General features: G+C 42.7%; 1 protein-coding gene across 1 annotated transcript in view; it reads left to right on the top strand.

The window, feature by feature from the left end:
* The window catches only part of FLT3 (fms related receptor tyrosine kinase 3), a 30,112-nt gene extending 10,885 nt beyond the window's left edge, over positions 1-19,227 (top strand). Inside the window, exons 9-24 of the mRNA XM_075416248.1 lie at positions 1,189-1,354; positions 5,253-5,359; positions 6,482-6,593; positions 8,153-8,331; positions 10,387-10,499; positions 10,598-10,730; positions 10,820-10,924; positions 12,227-12,337; positions 14,301-14,454; positions 14,763-14,887; positions 15,268-15,392; positions 15,762-15,884; positions 16,474-16,585; positions 16,669-16,768; positions 18,029-18,134; positions 19,093-19,227. Coding sequence (XP_075272363.1) covers positions 1,189-1,354; positions 5,253-5,359; positions 6,482-6,593; positions 8,153-8,331; positions 10,387-10,499; positions 10,598-10,730; positions 10,820-10,924; positions 12,227-12,337; positions 14,301-14,454; positions 14,763-14,887; positions 15,268-15,392; positions 15,762-15,884; positions 16,474-16,585; positions 16,669-16,768; positions 18,029-18,134; positions 19,093-19,227 — 2,006 coding nt within the window. The remainder of the gene's footprint in view (positions 1-1,188; positions 1,355-5,252; positions 5,360-6,481; positions 6,594-8,152; positions 8,332-10,386; positions 10,500-10,597; positions 10,731-10,819; positions 10,925-12,226; positions 12,338-14,300; positions 14,455-14,762; positions 14,888-15,267; positions 15,393-15,761; positions 15,885-16,473; positions 16,586-16,668; positions 16,769-18,028; positions 18,135-19,092) is intronic.
* The last annotated feature ends 36 nt before the right edge of the window (positions 19,228-19,263 follow it).

Here is a 19,263-nt window from a genome sequence, read left to right as displayed (position 1 = left end):
AACATGCCAAGCAGAATACAGGGTTACAACCAGAAGAAAAACACTCAAAAGGAAAAACCCAGTCCAGCAACATTTCTACAGTGCAATTTTTCACCATGTGGCTGATTAAACACTGGCACAAGTTTCCCAGAGGCTGTACAGTCTACTTCCTTGGAGATACCAAGACTCAACTGGCCATGGTTCTGAGCAACCTCATCTACTTGGACCTGTTCTGAGCAGGACCTGGACTAGACATCTCCAGAGATCTCTTCCGATGTATATGATTCTGTGATTTTCACAGAGCTGATCCTAGCACTGCTGATGCCTTTAGGACAGCCTCCTCCCACGTGTGTCTGCTGTTCAGTCTCTTTGGGTGGGATTCATTCCACATCATGAAACATCTAGCCCCAGCAATGATGGGTTCCTTCAGCAGCCAGTGTCAAGAAATAGATATTCCAGAAGCAGTTCAGTACGTCTTTGTTATCTTCTGTTTTAGGATGGGATGCATCTGGACACGCCTGTCTCATTCCACTGAGTTTATCAGAGGTCCAAATAGGTAGCTTAGGTGGGTCGCTGAACTTCAGACAGCTCCGTTAGGTGAAACTAATCCCACCCTAGCAGGGCAAGTACTAGCAGCTCATGGTTCATGCGCATCTTCAAAACACTTTTTCATGTTTGCTGTTCTCTTGCTTCAAATATGTCAAATTTAGATGGAGAAATAAAGGAGCAACTACAAGACTTATGTGCAAAATCTTCAGCTCATTTCAGGGAAGGAGAAGCAATTACTATCAATATCTGATTATGCTGGTGGTGCCACCTGGTTTTGTTCCCTATTAAAGGAAAGCCAAGAGATGCAGCTGTTAACACCTGGAACACACACCTATAACAAACCAAATAAATCATGGCATTGTTGGCCCCATGGCACTGTGGGGTGGGCTGGGGAGAAATGTCGGACCATTTTGGAAGGACTCTGGTCTGACCAAATGTGCAACTTCAGCAGGCTCAGATCATTGTCTGCAGCTGAACAGAGTGATGTCATTTCAATACTGTTTTGAAGCAGTATGTTATTTGGTTAACGGGATGGCTTCTGTGATATAACACGGTGCTTTTTTTTGGCTTGTGATAACCAAATCAAAAAACATACAGATGTCAATATTTCTTTATTGAGTAGTCCAGCCTTTGTAATACAATATCTTTTTTTTTTCCCAGAAAAGGGATTTATAAATATAACTGACTCGAAAGAAGATTTTGAAATTGGTGAGGAAGAGTTTTGCTTCGAAGTTAACTTTACAGCATACCCACCAGTTAGATGCATGTGGCTATTTTCAAAAAAAATGTTTCCATGTAAACAAAGTTACAGTGTGGATGGACACAGGTACTTGAATATTTTGGAATAATTTGGTATAATAATGTTTTGTCTTTATATCTCAATTGGACTTCTTGCTGTGCGTGTTTTGTATTGCCTTTTTGTTTTTAAAATGTGGATGGGCCACATGATGAAGCTGTGTTAACAAAAGGCACTCAAACATTATCTTGGCTTTCAGCAGCAGTTCATGTAGATAACTTCTAGAATCGCTTTATTCTCCATGTTATAATAAACTCTTTAGTAAGTTCTACATCTAGAAACACTTTAATTTATATGCATTTTGCCATTCCTTTTCTCTCTAACAGAATTTCTCAGTTACAGATCTGTTGCACTTTTCATATTGGATCACAAGTTCTGCATGTTCCCCTTTTGTCACCCTGTTCTTGATGACATTTCCAGTGTCTTTCAAACTGTTCAAATCAAGTCCAGGGCCCCGTAGTTTCCCAGGCCACTGTTAGATCTGTTTGACTGTGCCTGTGCCGCAGAGACATACCGTTCTGCTCATTACCCAGGTCATGTATTCTTCCGCTACTACAAAACATGTTTTGAATAAACCTGTTAGTTATCTACCTTTTCTGTTATTTCCTACAACGAAGTTCTGGCATGAATCCTGTTTAAGGCTAATGTTTTCTCCATTCCCTAGGCTTTCTAATTTCTTGATAACATTATCTAATTTCCTTCAGAGTTTCTTTCAGCGTAGTACCGTGGCTTTCAAGGTAACAGCTCTTATTCACCTCAATGGAAATAAAGCCAAGCTGCTCTTGTAAAGTTTTAGCTCTAAAACCAAGCAGGACCTAGGCAGGAGTTAATGCAGCTGCGCTGATTTCTTCTCATATTCTTAAAACCTCTCTTAAGATCTGCATAAAACTGTCACAGCCTTCATTACACTTCTTATGACTTCTTTCCTTAGTACTTTGGTACACTTGATTTTATCTGCTAGCGTGTCAAGTCACCTTTACAACAGACTGGCCTTTTCATCTGCGTCAAATGGTGTACTGGAGTCAGACCTTCATGAGGTTCAGAGACAGCTCAGTTCAGATGGGTAAATTGTCATCCCTTGGCAATGGCCACAGGAACTCTGTCCCTGCTGATAAAGTGAGGGCTGTCAGCAGACTTTGATAGCGTTCGGTGGGTGTTGGTGGCTAATCTGCAATGCCTGACATAGGCTCGGCAGGTCTGTTCTTTGTGGTCAAGACTGACTTTGGAAATGAGGTCTCAGGGGATGGCCATGAGCATTCGCTCATCCTTGTCCAATGGGTACCTCCCTCCAGACGATAATGCTGAGCTGATTTGCTTTGCAGTTGGTGTGGACCTCTTCTCACTGCTTGTAAGAGCAGGAGTCAGTTTTGCTTGGATGATTGACAGCTGGTGTAAATTCAATCCAGATAAGAAGAAGGTGCTGCGAACTTGGCCAACAATAACAATGTTGAGAACTCTTGAAATAACTTAGATAACCCTCGTTAATAGGTAAAGTGCAGCTGCTGGTGGCCTGGGATTTCTGAGTCACTGCAGAGAGCCTTTGCCAGCAGAAGCAGCAGCTCCTGGGTGTGATCACCACCTGCATCCCAGGCTGGCTCAGCCCCACCAGCACTGTGCTGGCCATGGCCACCCGGCCTCGCTGCCCTGAGCATCGCTGGAGCTTGGCCTGGAGGCAGCCTCAAGCAGACAGCTCAGCCATTCATATGACTATGCTGTTGATTAATTAATTTTTTTTTTTTATCATTTTAGGTAGTTATACTCTGTGTTTACTTATATTTCTATTTATTTTATGGAAAATATAATTGAGGGAAAAATACATGAATTTGGTGATTATTTCATCTGACAGGTACATTCTTCTGTACAAGCATCCCCCACAGCTATCCACTTTTGCTTGAACACTGACATTGGATAGATGCATCTCACCTGAGGAAAAAGAGTAGGGCTAGACATTTCATTCAGTTTGAAGTCCCCAGAAGCAGCAAGGGGTAGGGAGGTCAGGAGATTCTGCCTACAAGCTGCAACACTGCAGATTTCAATGTGATTTTAAAGTAGAAGGTTTCTCAAAACAAAACAAAAAAGGTCATTACATACCTTAACATATTGTGAGTCTAACTTTGCATGTTTTAGTTGACTTCTGTGTAATCCCATCTCCCAACACTTCTACTTTATTCCTTTCATATCCTTTTTCATTTCCCGTTTTTCTTTTTTTTTATTTCTACCGTTTCCTTATCAAATTGTTCCTCCTGATTATAGATCTTATTAAATTTTATTAATTAACTCTGTCCCCTTCTTTAGCTTTAAATTTCAAGTCACAAGGATTCATGTCTCCTGTCAGTGTCCTTACATGTTTTCAGAGATTCCTTCAGAATTTCTGTTTTCTATTCACTTTTGTTGTCTCTCTGTTTTAGCACACTGCTGATTTTTACTTCCCTCCTAAGAGAAAATGAGTTTTCACACATAGAATGACCTCTGTTAAATTTAGAATATTTATCTCACATCCTCTTATATTTTCAGGTATCAAAGACACACTTTTTTTAATAACATTCTCATTATTTCATTATAATTTAATCGTTCAGATCTAGGATTTCAAAAGCAACACATGATTTGTGGTTTTTCCTGCCTTCAGTATCCATTTCTAGGCAGCTTAAAAGGAATCTGATTTTAAGAAGTCCCCAAGTTCAGGGATGTCTTTCAAACCGTCTCAGATGAAGACTTTCAAAAGTCAGTTACTGTATAGCGGTGTTGCCTTAGTCAGAAAGCAAAATCACCAGTGGCTTCAATGTGAATTTTCCTGCTTGAGAATTGCAAGGTGATACTTAGTTCATTTGTATGTATCTTGCTTAATTAGAAATACCCTGGTTTTAGTTCTCTAGATTTCAAACTCATTACTGTTTTCTCTTGCTGCTATGGGCTGTCTTTCTTCTGCCTGCTTCAAACTCCCTGATACACCTGCTTGCCTTTACCACAAAAGATGAGTTGGGGGCCTCCTACCCAATTTTTCTTGAGCAGCCAGCTAAAACATCTGCCCCCCAAATGTCAGCAACTAAACCTAAAAAGAGTTTTTCTTTAGCACTCTTCCAACACTGATGAACTGCAGCAGCTGCCATTTTAATCTGACAACAATAACCTAGTCAAAAGGACAGAAATAGGATGCCATCTCTGTAAGATTATCTATTCCCTTCTCCCTGCCTCTTCCCTTGTCACATAAACCAGTGACTGGACAGCTCAGTCGTGTGGGAATCTTTAAGTCTCTGCAGTCCTCTGTTGTTAGCTTCTGCCCAGGGACTTGTTAGAGCCCTTCCTCACCATTTCCATCGTCACAAGCCGTTTCCTGCATGGTCTGGGTCTTGGTGTGCTGCCATCACCATAGGGGTTAGTAGGAGGCTGGCCTTCCTCCTGCAGAAATATCTTGATGATTGGTGCTTTGTCTCATTGACAATGAACTTCTGATTGTGATCTAATTTCTGAGTTTCTGTCAGATCTTTCTATTTGGAGAAAGTATTTACTATGATCCTACCTGTTATTGTTATTTCCTAATACTATTTATCATACCAGCTAGAAACTTCTGTCAAAATCGTTTGGAGAGTAGAGAATTTGATCCTTTGCTTTAGTCTTAGCATTTGTGCCAGGATGGGTTATATACCTTGTATTCCAATGGACTTGTAACAAAATCACAGTCTGACAGTCCAGATGTGCTCCAGGAACTATGAGTAAGATTGCAGAATGAAATTAATACTGCAGGAAAAAAAATCCTCTTATGAAAACAGTTACATTTTGGGGTCTATATTCTTTAGTAAAAAAAATTTAGACTGGGTTTCTCATTAGAAGATGTTGAATTTTTTCAAACATATATATGAGCCTTGACTACATTGAAAATATTTTTCAAGATGGTCTTTTGCCCTTTTCCCTAATTTTGTTTACTCCACAGCATTTCATCAAAGTTCTGCAACCACCAGCACCAGTCTGGGATATATGTATTTTATGCTGAAAATGATGATACGGTCATGACAAAAAAATTCACTCTGTACGTGAGAAGTAAGTGAGAAAGCAATCCCCCTTAAGATATATCAAAGTCTGGGATTTTGCCACTGATATAAATGAGGCTAATATGTTGCTTTTCCCTCAGCATTCCCCATTTCATTTACGTAGATTTATCATTGAAAATGGAGTAGCACAAGGCAAAAATATATTTCTTTGTGCTGCACTACTGAAATCTGGGCATTGGATCAGAGAAGGATGCTGGCTGCTTGTGGGTCATGTTTTTTGTGTTGCTCGGGGATGGAGAACAGAGGAAGGAGGAGAAGTTATTAATTTTTTTCTCTTCTTTTTAGTCTACTGTATTCAGGGAGGATAGAATATGAGAAATCAGTCATATACTGAGAAAATTAATACTTCTTAAGAAAGCCACAAAGGCTAGGAACTCTGTAAAATACAGTGACTGTATTCTAACTCTACAGCGCTGAAATATATGTGACTGCTGTAGAGACCACGAGATACGCAGTGAAACATTTATCCTCATTAGGTGTTAGCTTTTTAGGGTATGTCTATGTCGTTTTTTTCCTAATGGCATTTGTGAGTTAATGCAGTTAGTCTGGAGACCCTCTGGTGTGTGACAGCAATGTTAGGGCTGCACTGCCTCCTCCGCCCCTGCCCGCGACTCACACACACAGACAGTGTTGCCCGGTGGTCTTGATTATCTCAGTTCTGCCATGTGACTGCAGCATCTCATCTTTGCTCTAGATTAGGGATCATTATTTGTTCTATATTATTTATAAAGGGATACTCTGTGCACATTTTGTGTGAGCCAGACACCCAGAACTGGGGAGTCCTAGGGCCGAATGCTTGCTCCGAGTCAGAAAAGCAGAAGTCAAGACTTCTAATTTTGGCTCCACCACCGTTTTGGTCTGGCTGTGCCTGTACAGAGAAGTGGCTGCTCCCCTTGCCTGGCCCACACTGCTGTCCCACAGAACCCAGGCGCGGGGCTGGAGGAAGGTAGGGCTGAGGGTTGCATCGGGCTCTCACAGTGACATGCGAGTGGGTTATTTTGAAAACATGGAAAAAGATCTTGGTCTCGGCAGATGTAACACTGCCACATAAACGTAAAGGTTCTGGTCACTGATGTGCTGACAGGAATTGTCTTGTGTTGTCATGTTGCAGGAAAGCCTGAAGTGACAATGCAGTTGTTGTTCAAGCAGATCTCCTGCATCGCTGACAGTTACCCTGCCTCGTCCTGGATGTGGAGGAACTGTCCCGAACTGAACTCATCCAAGTAAATAACTTTTCCTCTTTTAGGTTCATTACAGAGACCGTATCTGAACTACCCTTGGTTAAATGAAGACTGGCCTGTTGGAAACTAAGTGTAAAATACACCCTTGACCGTTTGTACGAGGGAAAATGGTGGCCCACTCCAGGGCAACCAGATCACCAAAACTAGGGAAAGTTTTCAATTTTTTTTTTTTTATTGGCATCAAATGAAATCTATAAAGATCGGTATCTCAGGCTCTTTACACTGAAATAAACCCCACTGGGTTTATATGAACCGTTACATAGTTACAAAGTCCAGTCCAAGTTTTTCTCTTGGCCTGTCAAACTTAGAGGGCATTCAGGGAATATATTGGTTAATATGGGTTTGATTAATTGGTTAAGCTTTGGTTAACACAGCTGTTATGGTGACCGGTTACTGAAGCCAGTAAATTGAGTGAGAGTGTTTCCAGTAAAGTCAGCGAGAGTGTTTCCGTTTCCTCTGTTTATTTAGGGCAGTGAGTCAGGCCCTAAAATTTCAAGAGATGCTGAAATAGCTTTGAACTGTTTTATGAATTCTGCAGTTTTTATTTTAGGTATGCCAAAGAACTAATACTCCCATGGTGCAGAAGAGTACTGGGCCAAATTTTCTTTTGGAAGATTGTAGATAAACCTCTAAGTATTATAACTAGATATGTTAAAAAAAATGTCTAGACCATTTTCTCATCTATACCTCTGAAAAGGCTTCTTAACATCAATCTGTTTCTGCAGAAATGGAAGAGGAAAAAAAACATCTAGCTAGTAAGTTTAAAATACTGCTCAAAACAGATTTCTGGACAGAAAATGCTGTGACGTTTCTTTTCTTGGGAACTTCCATGTGTAGAAGTTAGTATTGTATGTAGAGCTGAATAATTTTTTTTTTTTCTTACTTCCTCATTTATTTATGTGGACAGTATATTAGGCAGTAAGCTGATGAATGACAGAAAAGCTAGAAGTCAATTTTATCTCTGTGTGAGCTTCCTTTCCCTCAAGTGTAACATTCCCTCTTTCTACATATTAGGTCTTAAAATAAGTCATTAATACAGGGTGGATGCTCACCATCTTGAGTGAGAGAAACCTCGTGGTTGAAATGTCATACCTTCAGGGAAAGGAGTTAGAACTTTGGCTGTGGGTTTGTATTTATTGTTTCAGTAGCAGCACATTTGGAGCTGCTCAGTGGTTTGAGTGTTTGAGGTAAAGGTGAAACCAGATCCACTGGGGGGGGTCATGTCAGCTGTGAAGTTGGTGGAGGTCCCGGAGGTCAAGGGGTGCAGGTGCCCTGACAGGGCTGTGATGGGGAGTGGGAGTGAGCCCAGTGTAGGATGTAGGGAGCCCAGTTCACTCCCGGCTGACCCTGCTGTGTCCATCACCAAACAATAAGACTGGCAGCTGCTCTGAAGCCTCACTCAAACAGTGACGAATGAAAAACGAGCCCATCTATCCCTCCCTTCCAGCACAGACATAAGATCTGTTTTGAAGCATCCCACCTTCTCCCCTGGGAAGAGCCACTGTAAACCAAAAATAAAAACTGATCTGCTTTCTTTTCAGCTGTACAGAACAAATCACTGAGGGGATTCACAACTTCTTGCCAGAGAGGAGATCCTTGGGGTCGTGGATTTCCAGCAGTACTTTAGAAGTAAAGGAAACAACAACCACCTTCTCTGTTGAGTGCTGTGCAAACAATTCTGCCGGTTCAGCCTGTGAAAAGAGTTTCATTAATCTGTCAGGTACCATAAGCTAGTGCTTTAGCACAGGTTTTCTCAAATTAAAGCTGGCTTGGTAGAACTTACAGTATTTTTTATCTGGCTAAATGGCTGACCGTCCAATCGTAAAACACAAGCGCTGTGTGTATACAGCGTGGGAAGTGGTGGGTGGATGGGAGACACATGTCTCTTTTCTCTGGTCCCAAAGCAGGGGCCTCCCGCATTAAAATGAGCAGAAATGTCACAGAAATGGGAGGTGCAGGATGGAGCCATGGCAATGTTGGGGTCAGCTTTTTTATTTCATCTTGGTAATCCCTACCTGAAATCTGGAGGCATCAGCTTTGGGAAGAGCTGAAACCTCTTCGATAGCTGGGGGCACGTGTTGGCTCTTGTTCCTCTGCTGGAGGTCACAGTGGTGCTGCCAGAAATGCCCGTGGGAGCTCTCCTCACCCCATGGATGTTGCTGTATGCCAGAGCAAGAGCATGACTGAGCCAACAGACCCACTCAAGGGTCAGTCCCTGTCTGGGAAGCAGGAGCACGTACCGGCAAAGAGGCGTCCTTAAATTGCTGTAGGCAGGTGGCAGAAGGCTAAGCTCTGGTTTGGGAACTACTGTACAGTCTTTCTTCTTGTAGGTGACATGAGAGATTATTTCTTTGTAGAACAAGAAAATCAGTATGATATTTTCCCGTGTACTTTATACTTGTAACAGCATATACATCCCATAGGGCAAAACATTTCAGTTACAAGGAACATGCTGTGGCACCTGGGAAGTGTTTTGGGGTATCCAGATATTTCATAGAATTGTAGAATGGTTTGGGTTGGAAAGGACCTTATAGATCATCTAGTTACACACACACACACCCCACCATGGGCAGGGACACCTTCCACTAGACCAGGTTGCTCAAAGCCCCGTACAACCTGGCCTTGAACACTGCCAGGGAGGGGGCATCCACAGCTTCTCTGGGCAACCTGTGCCTATGCCTCACCACCCTCAGAGTAAAGAATTTCCTCCTTATTTCTAATCTAAATCTACCTTCTTTTGGTTTAAAGCCATTACCTCTTGTCCTATCACTACATGCCCTTGTAAATGTTCCTCTCCAACTTTCTTGTAGGCCCCCCTCAGGCACTGGAAGGCTGCAATAAGATCTGCCTGCTCTTGCCCAAGCTGAACAGCCCCAGCTCTCTCAGCCTTTCCTCACAGGAGAGGTGTTCCAGCCCTCCGATCATTTTTGTGGCCCTTCTCTGGACTTGTGCAGGTCATTCTTAGGCTGGAGTCCCCAGAGCTGGACGCAAGACTCCAGGCGGGGTCTCACCAGACCAGAGTAGAGCAGCTGAGTCCCTCAACCTGCTAGCACTGCTGCTTTTGATGCAGCCCAGGATACAGAAGGCATGTTTCTGCAGAGCAGAGATTTCCTTTGTCATGGGTAAACAAGCTGTTTGGTGCTTTTGACTACAGCTGGCAGAAGCTGTGACCGGTGATAGATTTTGAGCATTTATGCTGAAATTACAATAGAAAGTGAGCATAATACTTACGCTTTTAGAAACTAGCAGAATATGAGGACAGATCTCATATAACACTTTCCTACCCACCAATGCCTTGTCGTATGCCCTTGACTTGTTAAGAGAGTTCCTGGCTGAGCAGCAGAGCAATGCTCGGAGCAGGTCGTGTACAGTCCATTTGCTGATAACTGGTGCTTCAGTACCTAACATGCATTGCTTGGGGGAAGGCACAGGGTGAGAGGAGGGAGATGCGATGAGAGGAGGAATTGCTTATCCTTGTGTTTGCTCATAAACTCCAATCCATGAACCACACCAACACCTCCATGCAGTTAGATTTATTAAAAGGGGTAGCATTTTTTTGAAAGGAGAACAGATGTCAGAATTAGCCAGCATTTAATGCCTCCTGCCCAGCTCCTTGCTTTGCACGCAGCTCCATCTCCTTCCCCCTGCAGAGGAGGCTGAGGCATGAGAGGACTGGCAGCTGGCAGAAATGACCAAGCCACCGTGGGTTCTCCTTGCACCTTTAGCTGTACACACAAGCTCTGATTCAGTGGGTAGTAATATGTATCTCTTAAAGTTGCAGGAGCTGTTTCTTCACCCCCGGACAATGCTGCATTCTATGTCCCTGTTGGATTTTTCCTGCTATTGATCGCTTTTTTGTTCGTGTTCATTTTTCATAAATACAAAAAGGTAAAAGCAAACATAAATACCCACCCCTTCTTCTTTTATTCCTACCAGGCTGTTTCTTCTTCTCTAAGACTTATTCCACTTTTTTTTCTCTTCCAAAGCAATTTAGATATGAAAGTCAGTTGCAAATGATACAGATGATAGGTCCATCAGATAACGAGTACATCTACATCGACTTCAGAGAATTCGAATATGATCTCAAATGGGAATTTCCCAGGGAAAATCTGGAATTTGGTGAGCAGTCCACAACACAAATCACAGTGCTGGAGTAGTAGCCTGTGCTGTACCAGCTGCAAATAATATTGGCATATTGTGTCTTTTAGGGCAGGTCCTTGGTTTTGGGGCTTTTGGTAAAGTGGTGAACGCGACAGCTTATGGAATTAGCAGTGCAGGAGATTCAGTCCAGGTTGCAGTCAAAATGCTAAAAGGTATGGTAAACTCTGGGTGCCTTTCGCAAGCAGTGATGCATTCTGGGGGCTCCAAAGCAGAAGCTGTGTTGGAAGAACTCCCTTTATATACAGATTTCTAGCAGCTACACCTCACAAATGCTTTCAAATTGCTCTTAAAATCCTGTTTCAGTTTGGAAAGTTATTGCTGAAGTGCCTTCTCTCTGCAGCATGTTGCATTTTGTCCTACACAGCATAGATTTGCATTGTGTGGGGAAGGATGGAGCTGCTCTGCTCTAAAGAGGATGAATGCAGATCCATAGTGTGGATTAGCCTGCTGGTCCCATCGATGCCTCTGTGGACCTTGGAGTAAGGTCCCTTTTTCTTGAGTGCTGTCTGACTGTTGCGCTCCCTTTGCCTCCTGTGTCTGAGCTAGCTTGTTTGCAAAACTTCCAGCACATATTCCCATAGTCTTTTCTTCCTGATGACACAAACTAGTTTCTTTCCATCCCTCCTTATGGGTCAGGCTTCTTAAACCTCTAATCCTCTTTGCTGCTTTGCTCTGACCTCTCTCCAAACTGACTTGACTCCTCATAAAAGCCGTGTCCAGAAGCGAGCCTCCCCGACAGCAAGCAGAGGAGAAGGGCTGCCTCACTGAGTTCCAAGTGCCACAACCTGTTGATACGTAACAGGGTGAGCTTCACGTCGGCAGCAGCACCAGCACCCTGCTCACCTGTGTGCCCACACAGTCCCTTCCTGCCAGCTGTGCTGTCCCGCTCTTCATCCCCTATTTGCACATGTGCACCAGCTTTACGCTTCCTTGGGCCACTCCTTTGCAAGTCGTCTTTATGGAAGTTCATCTTGATCATTTTGGTTCCTGTCCCCGGTACACAGAGATCACGAGGACCAAACACTTGCTGAAAAACAAGCCTAAAGCTGTTACTGAGACACAGGGTGGCCGTCTTAGCTGTTGGATTGCAACTGGTTGCGTGCTGTATGGCTGTTAAGACATTTTTTTCTCTTAACATTTCTCTCCAGCAGGGTTGACTGCCTTTTCTTCTGTGCTTGTGAACACCGCAATACACTGCTATCAATCCTTGACACCCCAAGAATGACAAATACTAACATTTTATGACTGCTTCCCCAAGCATTCAGATGATCCACACTCACACACACATTTATTTTCCACCTTCGGCTAAATCTTTTTATACTTACAATGTTTTTTTAGGATGTTCTCAGTCCAACAAATTTGAAATGAAGGCTTTCATGTGACAAAGCATTGCAATTATTTGCATTTTTATATCTTTGCTAGAGATTTCCAAATCTGTATTATTACTTTTACAGAAAAACCTGATGCTTCAGAAGAAGATGCTCTAATGTCTGAGCTGAAGATGATGACTCACATTGGAAGCCATGAAAATATTGTGAACCTACTAGGAGCTTGTACTGTGTCAGGTAACTTGCAGTTGTGGAATGGTACCAATTAAAACCTCCAGACTAACAAAGACTCCTGTACAGGAGTATCAAAAATTGATCATTGAAATCAGAAGTAAAAACATATAAGCTATAATTAATCACCTGTTTCTCAGGCTGCTGTTCCTCTCGTCACCCCTGAATCCTGTCTTTGCCCAACCAATTTTGCTGTTCTGTGCTGGCCCAAAATAAGACAAAGTTGAAATGAAAGCAAAGTTAAGGCCATGCATGTGTACAGAAATGGGTCCTTTCTAATTGTACTTGCATGAAGTGATACAACAGCCCTCCTACAGAAGAGGTTTTCCTGTTACAGTGGTAATGGCACAGATGCAGGCCTGTTTATTAAATGAAAAGGAAAAACTTACCTGGTGTAAGACACTTCTGTATCCATATGATTCTGATCACATAAAAGAATGAAATTTATTTATTTCTTCAAATCATGTTGCTCACCAAACAGTGAAGTTGTAGAAAGAAATGGAAAAATTACCTAAGGCTAGAGAGGAAAGAAAATAAACAGAAAAAGAGCAGAAGGAGGGGGAAGAAAGAAGAGAAGTGAAGAATGAAAAGAGGGACAAAATGGAAAGAACTAAGCAAAGATGGGCTAAGATGAAAGTGGCAAGATATTATCACTAGTTAATTATTGTGTGACTTGTGATATCACTGAGGCAGTGTGCATGGATAGTCCTGTCCCAAGAACTCCCTCTCTGACCAGTCCAGCAGTGAACAGGAGCAGGTGGAGAGAGGCAAAACAACAGATCAGTTCGGGGGAAAGGGCAGGGGTTTACCCAGTGTTTGGCCATATCATGAATTGCGACACCTGCCACTGAAAAACTTGACAGATTTTCTGTCACAAATGTTTATGAAGTCAGAAAGACCAAAGATAACTATTAACTCGTGTTGTCCCAGTTTACATCAGCAGTAATAGTGTTGTGCAAATACATTTGAGACATAAGAGGAAAGTTGGTGGCATTAGCTGATTTGAAACTATACAGGCTGCCACTGCCTTCTGGAGGATCTGGCAAGATTTGAAGGTGTAGGCTGGAGAGATGTAGGGAAGACCTGCTTAGTCTGGCCGGGTAAGGCAAGGACACTTCCACCCTTACCCAAGTCCCATGTTCAGAAGCATCTACATGGCTCTCAGGAGTTTCACATCCATCCTCTCAGAGACTCCACAGGCTTTTTCCAGTGTGCCCTACCTTACTTGACAGGGACCTTCTGCCAGAAACATCCACAAATTCATATTTGGTCTTTCTGAGCCTGAAGTGGTGATGCTAGTGTAAGACTTTGCAGGGGTGATGCTTGACCACTCTGAGCTCTCCCTGGGCCATTCACTCTACTCCTGCTGGCTTGTCATGGCTTTTCTCCAAGTCTAGTCAGGAACTGGAGGTATTTTTCCTTGAAAAAGTGCCCTGACCAGTGCTCCACTCAGACACATCACCTTGCAAGGTCTTTCCCTCCTACAGGTGCTCTCAGCAAGCACATGTGTGTTTCTGGTGGCCTTCGTGGGAAAAAAAATGGATATTTCTAGAGCATGAAGGTAGTGCAGATGAATGAAAGGGCGTAGGTCAAAGGATACCCATTCACACCATCAAGACAATTAGCAGGGCTCATCTTTTGCTTGAGCCGTGTATGGTTTAGACAATACGTTGCATCTTTATAGCCTGTGCTGTCCTCCCCAGTGCCATTGGTACGGAAAAGGATGTTTGTGCCTTCACAGGGATTTGCAATCCACTTTGGGAGGTGCACCCCAGGGAAAAATCAGCTGCACAGACTTTCCAAAGGGACATTACAGTCAGTAATTACAGTCAGTAGACATTACTTGCCCATCAGTACAGGTTATCTACTCGGGAAGGGAAGACACTTGGGACGTTCGAGGCGTCATTAGGGCTTTAATGACAAGAGTGCTGTAGATAGCAGGAGGCATTTACATTTCCAACTATTTCAGGACCAATCTACTTGATATTTGAATACTGTTGCTATGGTGACCTTCTGAACTATTTAAGGAGCAAGAGAGAAAAGTTTCACTGGACACTGACGGATATTTTTAAACAGCACAACTTCAGCTTTTATCACAACATCCATTTGGACCAAAATTCCAGGTAAAGCATTCAGCAGCAGTTTAATACTTTAGAAAGCTACATTGTCTTTCTAAGCTGCATTCTCAACTGTGCTGTAAACTGGTGAAATCACTGAATTCTTGGGAATGTTCCTTCACATACTTTAACAAGCAAGGCCTTGGTAGGAACGAAGATTTGATTCTCCGTACGATATTCTTCCCACTGGACTGCAAAAGACGAGCAATTTCTTGTTTCTCTTTCCAGTTGCTTTTTCATTGCAAAACAGTTTATGTGTGGAAGATTATGTTGTCCACTGTGTGTAACCTTTGAAAATGTGTCGTCCGTTCCAGGAAGGGAACTCACCTCAAACATGGTGTGAATACGATTCTTGGCAGAGAATTTGAAATGACACAAATAGGTCAAAACGTGAATGTGACATCTGGATCAAATGGGATTGCACTGTATTCTGAGGAAGGTAAGAGATTAATTGCTTCTATCTCTAGTAATTCTGTTATTATTGTATTTCTTATATTATTGATCTAACTAGACTAGATTCAGTGATACGGGAAGCCCCTTTCTTATATCTTTTTTCTGTCCTGGCAGAAATTTTGCTGGAGAAGGATTCCTGAACGCTTAAGACCAGAGGCTTGTCTTTCTTGTCATGCTATACACAGTATTTCAGTATGAAAATACTCTTTCCTTTCTTTTGTGTCTGAGCAAAGGATGCAAAATATGGATGCTCTTTGTGATGTTGTTCTTCGTAGGAGCCCGTAAAAATCCTTACAACAGTCAGTAGAATTAATCACAGAGTGAGGAGGCCCGTGGAAGACTCATACTCCTGGTTATTTCTTACAGATAAAATTAAGCATGCAAGCAGACAGATGGATGAAGAAGATGATTTTAATGTGCTCACTTTTGAAGACCTTCTGTGCTTCTCTTACCAAGTTGCCAAAGGAATGGAGTTTCTTGAGTCCAAATCGGTATGGTGAAGTGTAGCAAATCATGTGGATAAAAAAGACGGTAAAAATAGGTCAGTCTGTAAAAGGCAGACTGAGGAACAGAGCCACACAGTGGCAGGCCTGAACTATACTGTAACTCCTTCCCCGCCTTTACGGCAAAGACTGGATTGCAGTTTTAGTCATGACCCTGAGTAAGAAGTGGCTGCGCACTTCTACCTGCTCTGGCCCTGTCCCCTTGTCATGAGCAACTGGAGACTGTCCAGCTTGCTCCTGGTCCAAACTGTTTAAGTGGAAGGAGACACCAATTCAGAGAGCTCTGTGTGAGACGAAGGAATTGTCTCCTTCTGATACCAAATGCTGCAGAGCCTTAACCCTTCCTTTCCTTCTAAGTGCATTCACAGAGACCTCGCTGCCCGGAATATACTAGTGACCCATGGAAAAGTGGTGAAAATATGTGACTTTGGCCTTGCCAGAGATGTAGTGAATGACTCCAACTACATCGTCAGGGGCAACGTAAGTTCCTGAATGCTCTCTGTTTTTCATACCATTGTAAGAATGATAAGGAACCAAGAAAGTGAAGCTTTGCATTTTCAAATTCCTCATTGGCTTTATAGATATCTGTAAATATAGATGTGATATAGATGTCTGATAGCACTGTAAATGAGATGATACTTGTGCTTTTTGTAAAGCACACTGAAATCCATTGATGGAAGTGCAGGGAATTGTTTACTGTTACTGACAATAATAGCACAGGGACAACAGCATATGTGTGGGGTACACCAGATCCTCTGGCTTTGTGAAAAAGTACAAGGTGGATATCTCCATCTGAGCTACTCACTCGGGAAGTCAGAGGAGGGAAACACACTCTTCCAAGGCTGAGTTCATCTCCTGGAATAGTTATCTCAAATGAGAGAGATTAATTGGCTCCTTAGAAGTGCCTATTTCTCTCTATAAAGGAAATTTAAAGGGACTACTAAGAGGGGCCCAGCTTTTCACATAGCAGACATGAATCGATCCTACTCAAGCAGCGAGAACTACAATGAGTTCTCTAGAAAGCCTGTGTCACAGCATGGCTTGATCTCCTTTCCCCATCTCTGTACAGGCTCGTTTACCAGTTAAATGGATGGCTCCTGAAAGCTTATTCGAGAGGACTTACACAATGAAGAGTGATGTCTGGTCTTATGGAATATTACTATGGGAAATATTCTCTTTGGGTATGTTCTGTAATACAATGACAGAGCACTGCTTGATTTTGTCAGCTGCTGAACTGACATGTGTTCTCCAATATTTTCCGCAGGTGTGAATCCCTACCCTGGTATTCAGGTTGATACAAACTTTTACAAATTAATACAAAGTGGATTTAAAATGGACCGACCGTATTATGCTACAAAAGATGTGTAAGTGTATTTCCTGAGTGATGCACAGCATGGGAATTGCTATTTACTTCATCACTGTTTGTACGACCTTTTAGTTATTGTACACTGTACCTCGCTCAAAAAAAGTTGCAAAAGGAGAGCTATTCCTCTAACTCTGAAAAAGGCTGCATGATCATGTAGGTTTTGTCCTAAAGCAGAAATGATCATCACTAAACGTTATGTGTGTTGGAAAGGACTAATCTATTATTTTTTTTCAACTGTGCCTTCCTTTCCCAGGGGACTTCTTGTTCTCAGATCACAGACTTCTTTTTCTTCTTTTTGTTCTTTTTTGCAAAAGCAATATTATACTGCATTTACTTTGGATATTAACTACATCTTTGGTAATTTTTTATGAACTTTTTTTTTTAATTGAGCTAGGGATCCTTTTAGAGAAACACCCTACTAAGGAAGAGTTGGCGAGAGCTATTCCTGTGCTCTCAGCATGTCATTTTCAGCCTGTGCCTCTGTGCCTGGGTGGGCTCTGCCTAGAGGTGAATCCCAGGGAACAAGAGAAGAGAAGATGATGGGGAGCTATGAGATCTGGCGCACAGAGGAAAGTGAAGGATTCTGGGTTGTCTGAGCTCTTCTGGCAGACATTTCATAGGGACTCCATGACTTGCTATGACACTGTACTGGTCTCATCCTCTTCATGTAGAGACTGTAATGGCATTAAAGGTACAGGAGAATCTGGAAGATTAACCCGTGAAATATTGCTGTAGGGGTTATAAATACCAGGGAGCCTACTGACTCAGTAAGTTTGCAAAAGACTTTAGCCGATAGGCAGTGCGCTGGTCCCTGATGAAACTGCAAAATCTGTAGGGTAGTGTTTAAACTTCAGAAAGATTTTTTTATGTCAGATTACATAAAAAGACTTACTGTGAAAAGTGCTCTCAAGACTGCAGAGTCCACAAGGAGCAGGTTCAGCCCTGGAGACAGACAGTAATTGTTTTTCTACCACTTTCTGTACGGAAGCTGGAAAACCAGGTTAGCACGCCAGTAAGTGCCAGCCAGGGTGAAATCCTGGTGCCAATCCTATGAGAAGGATTTTGCCAGGGACTCTGGTAAAGCCATGTGCTTCATTTCAGTCTTTGTCCTCATCTTTATGTATCTTTTCCTCTAATGCAAAATGCTCAAATCCAGCCTCATTCTATAAAATCCACCTAAATTCTGCACTTCCATGTAGTCACTTGCAGAGACTCTGACAGCTAATATGTTTTCTGTGTCACCTCTTTGCTCCTGCAGCTATCGCATGATGCAGTCCTGTTGGGCCCTTGACTCCAGAAAAAGACCCTCTTTTTCTTGGCTGGTTTCCTCTCTTGCCTGTCAGCTGGCTGAGGCAGAAGGAGCAGTAAGTAAACACAGAAAGAAGAAAAATGGGGTTTTATTTGTAGCCTTGCATAAGCTGAGAAATATCCTTCTGATTTTTATTCAAGTGTGTCATTGTCTTATGGAGCTATTCCCCAGGGATCTGTATAAGAGTTTGGGGAAGTTTTTTGTGCCATCAGAAAGAATCCTGACCTCCCTGATGAGGATTTCTTTCCTCCTGCTGTCTGCACCAGGACTCTGGAATGCTGAAATCTCTCAGCTTGTGCTGTGGGAATGTGCTTCCCTTGTGCAGGAGCCAGCGCAGTTGACTTTGGTGGTGCCATGGGAGGGGAGCTGAGCCTCGGCCACCTTCCAGGGATCTCGTGGTGGGCCACCATAGGTGTGCGCTGCCACGTCCTCGCAGCCATAGGGCTGTATGTCTTTCTCAAAGGTCAAAATAATAAAAAGAATCTGAGGAAGTCACATTGCATCCTTACCAGACTGTGATCTCTTCCTCAGGGAGGATAACCGACTCCTTTCAAAACTACCAGTTCCTACCCAGGTATCCACCCTGGACTAGACACTATTTCCCAGTGCAGAGTGCTTGTGAACCTTTTGGGGTGTGGGCAGCTATGAATAGCTCTTGCCTTTGCGGCCTTGAGCCTCTGTGCAGGCTGTCATCGTGGCAGAAGCTACTGAGCGTGGAGGCAAACTCATGAGCAACTTCAAAGCACCGTAGATAGAAAAAAACACGTTCTTTGCAATCCAATGCCTTTCCTCAGCCCAGCTCTTTTTGGCTAGATGAGATCCATCTCACTTAGGCAGCTGTCTGGACTCGCTTTGGAGTCAGTGGGAAGTAACAGGCAGACATGAGTGTGACTCTCCCTCAAGAGGAGGTGGGCTGTATCTTACAAGTGCCTGCTTCACAGGGAGAAAAGCAGTTCTTTAAGTACAAGAAGAAATAACAGAAGATATCTTTTATTTCCTCATCCCAATTCTAGATTTACCAGAATATGAAGAAAAATGTTTCTACACACAATTCCAGCATCAAAACTAAACCACGTGTAAGCAGGGATGAAGAATCTGTGCTATCCCCAACTGTGGTCCAGAATGAAGACTCTCAGGTTGAAAAATAATCTGGGTTCTTGATTTGATGTCAGTATTTTTGTAAA

The sequence above is a fragment of the Opisthocomus hoazin genome, chromosome 1 (genome assembly GCF_030867145.1).
Source record: "Opisthocomus hoazin isolate bOpiHoa1 chromosome 1, bOpiHoa1.hap1, whole genome shotgun sequence".
Taxonomy (NCBI): Eukaryota; Metazoa; Chordata; class Aves; order Opisthocomiformes; family Opisthocomidae; genus Opisthocomus; species Opisthocomus hoazin.
This window is presented reverse-complemented; position numbering and strand designations above follow the sequence as displayed.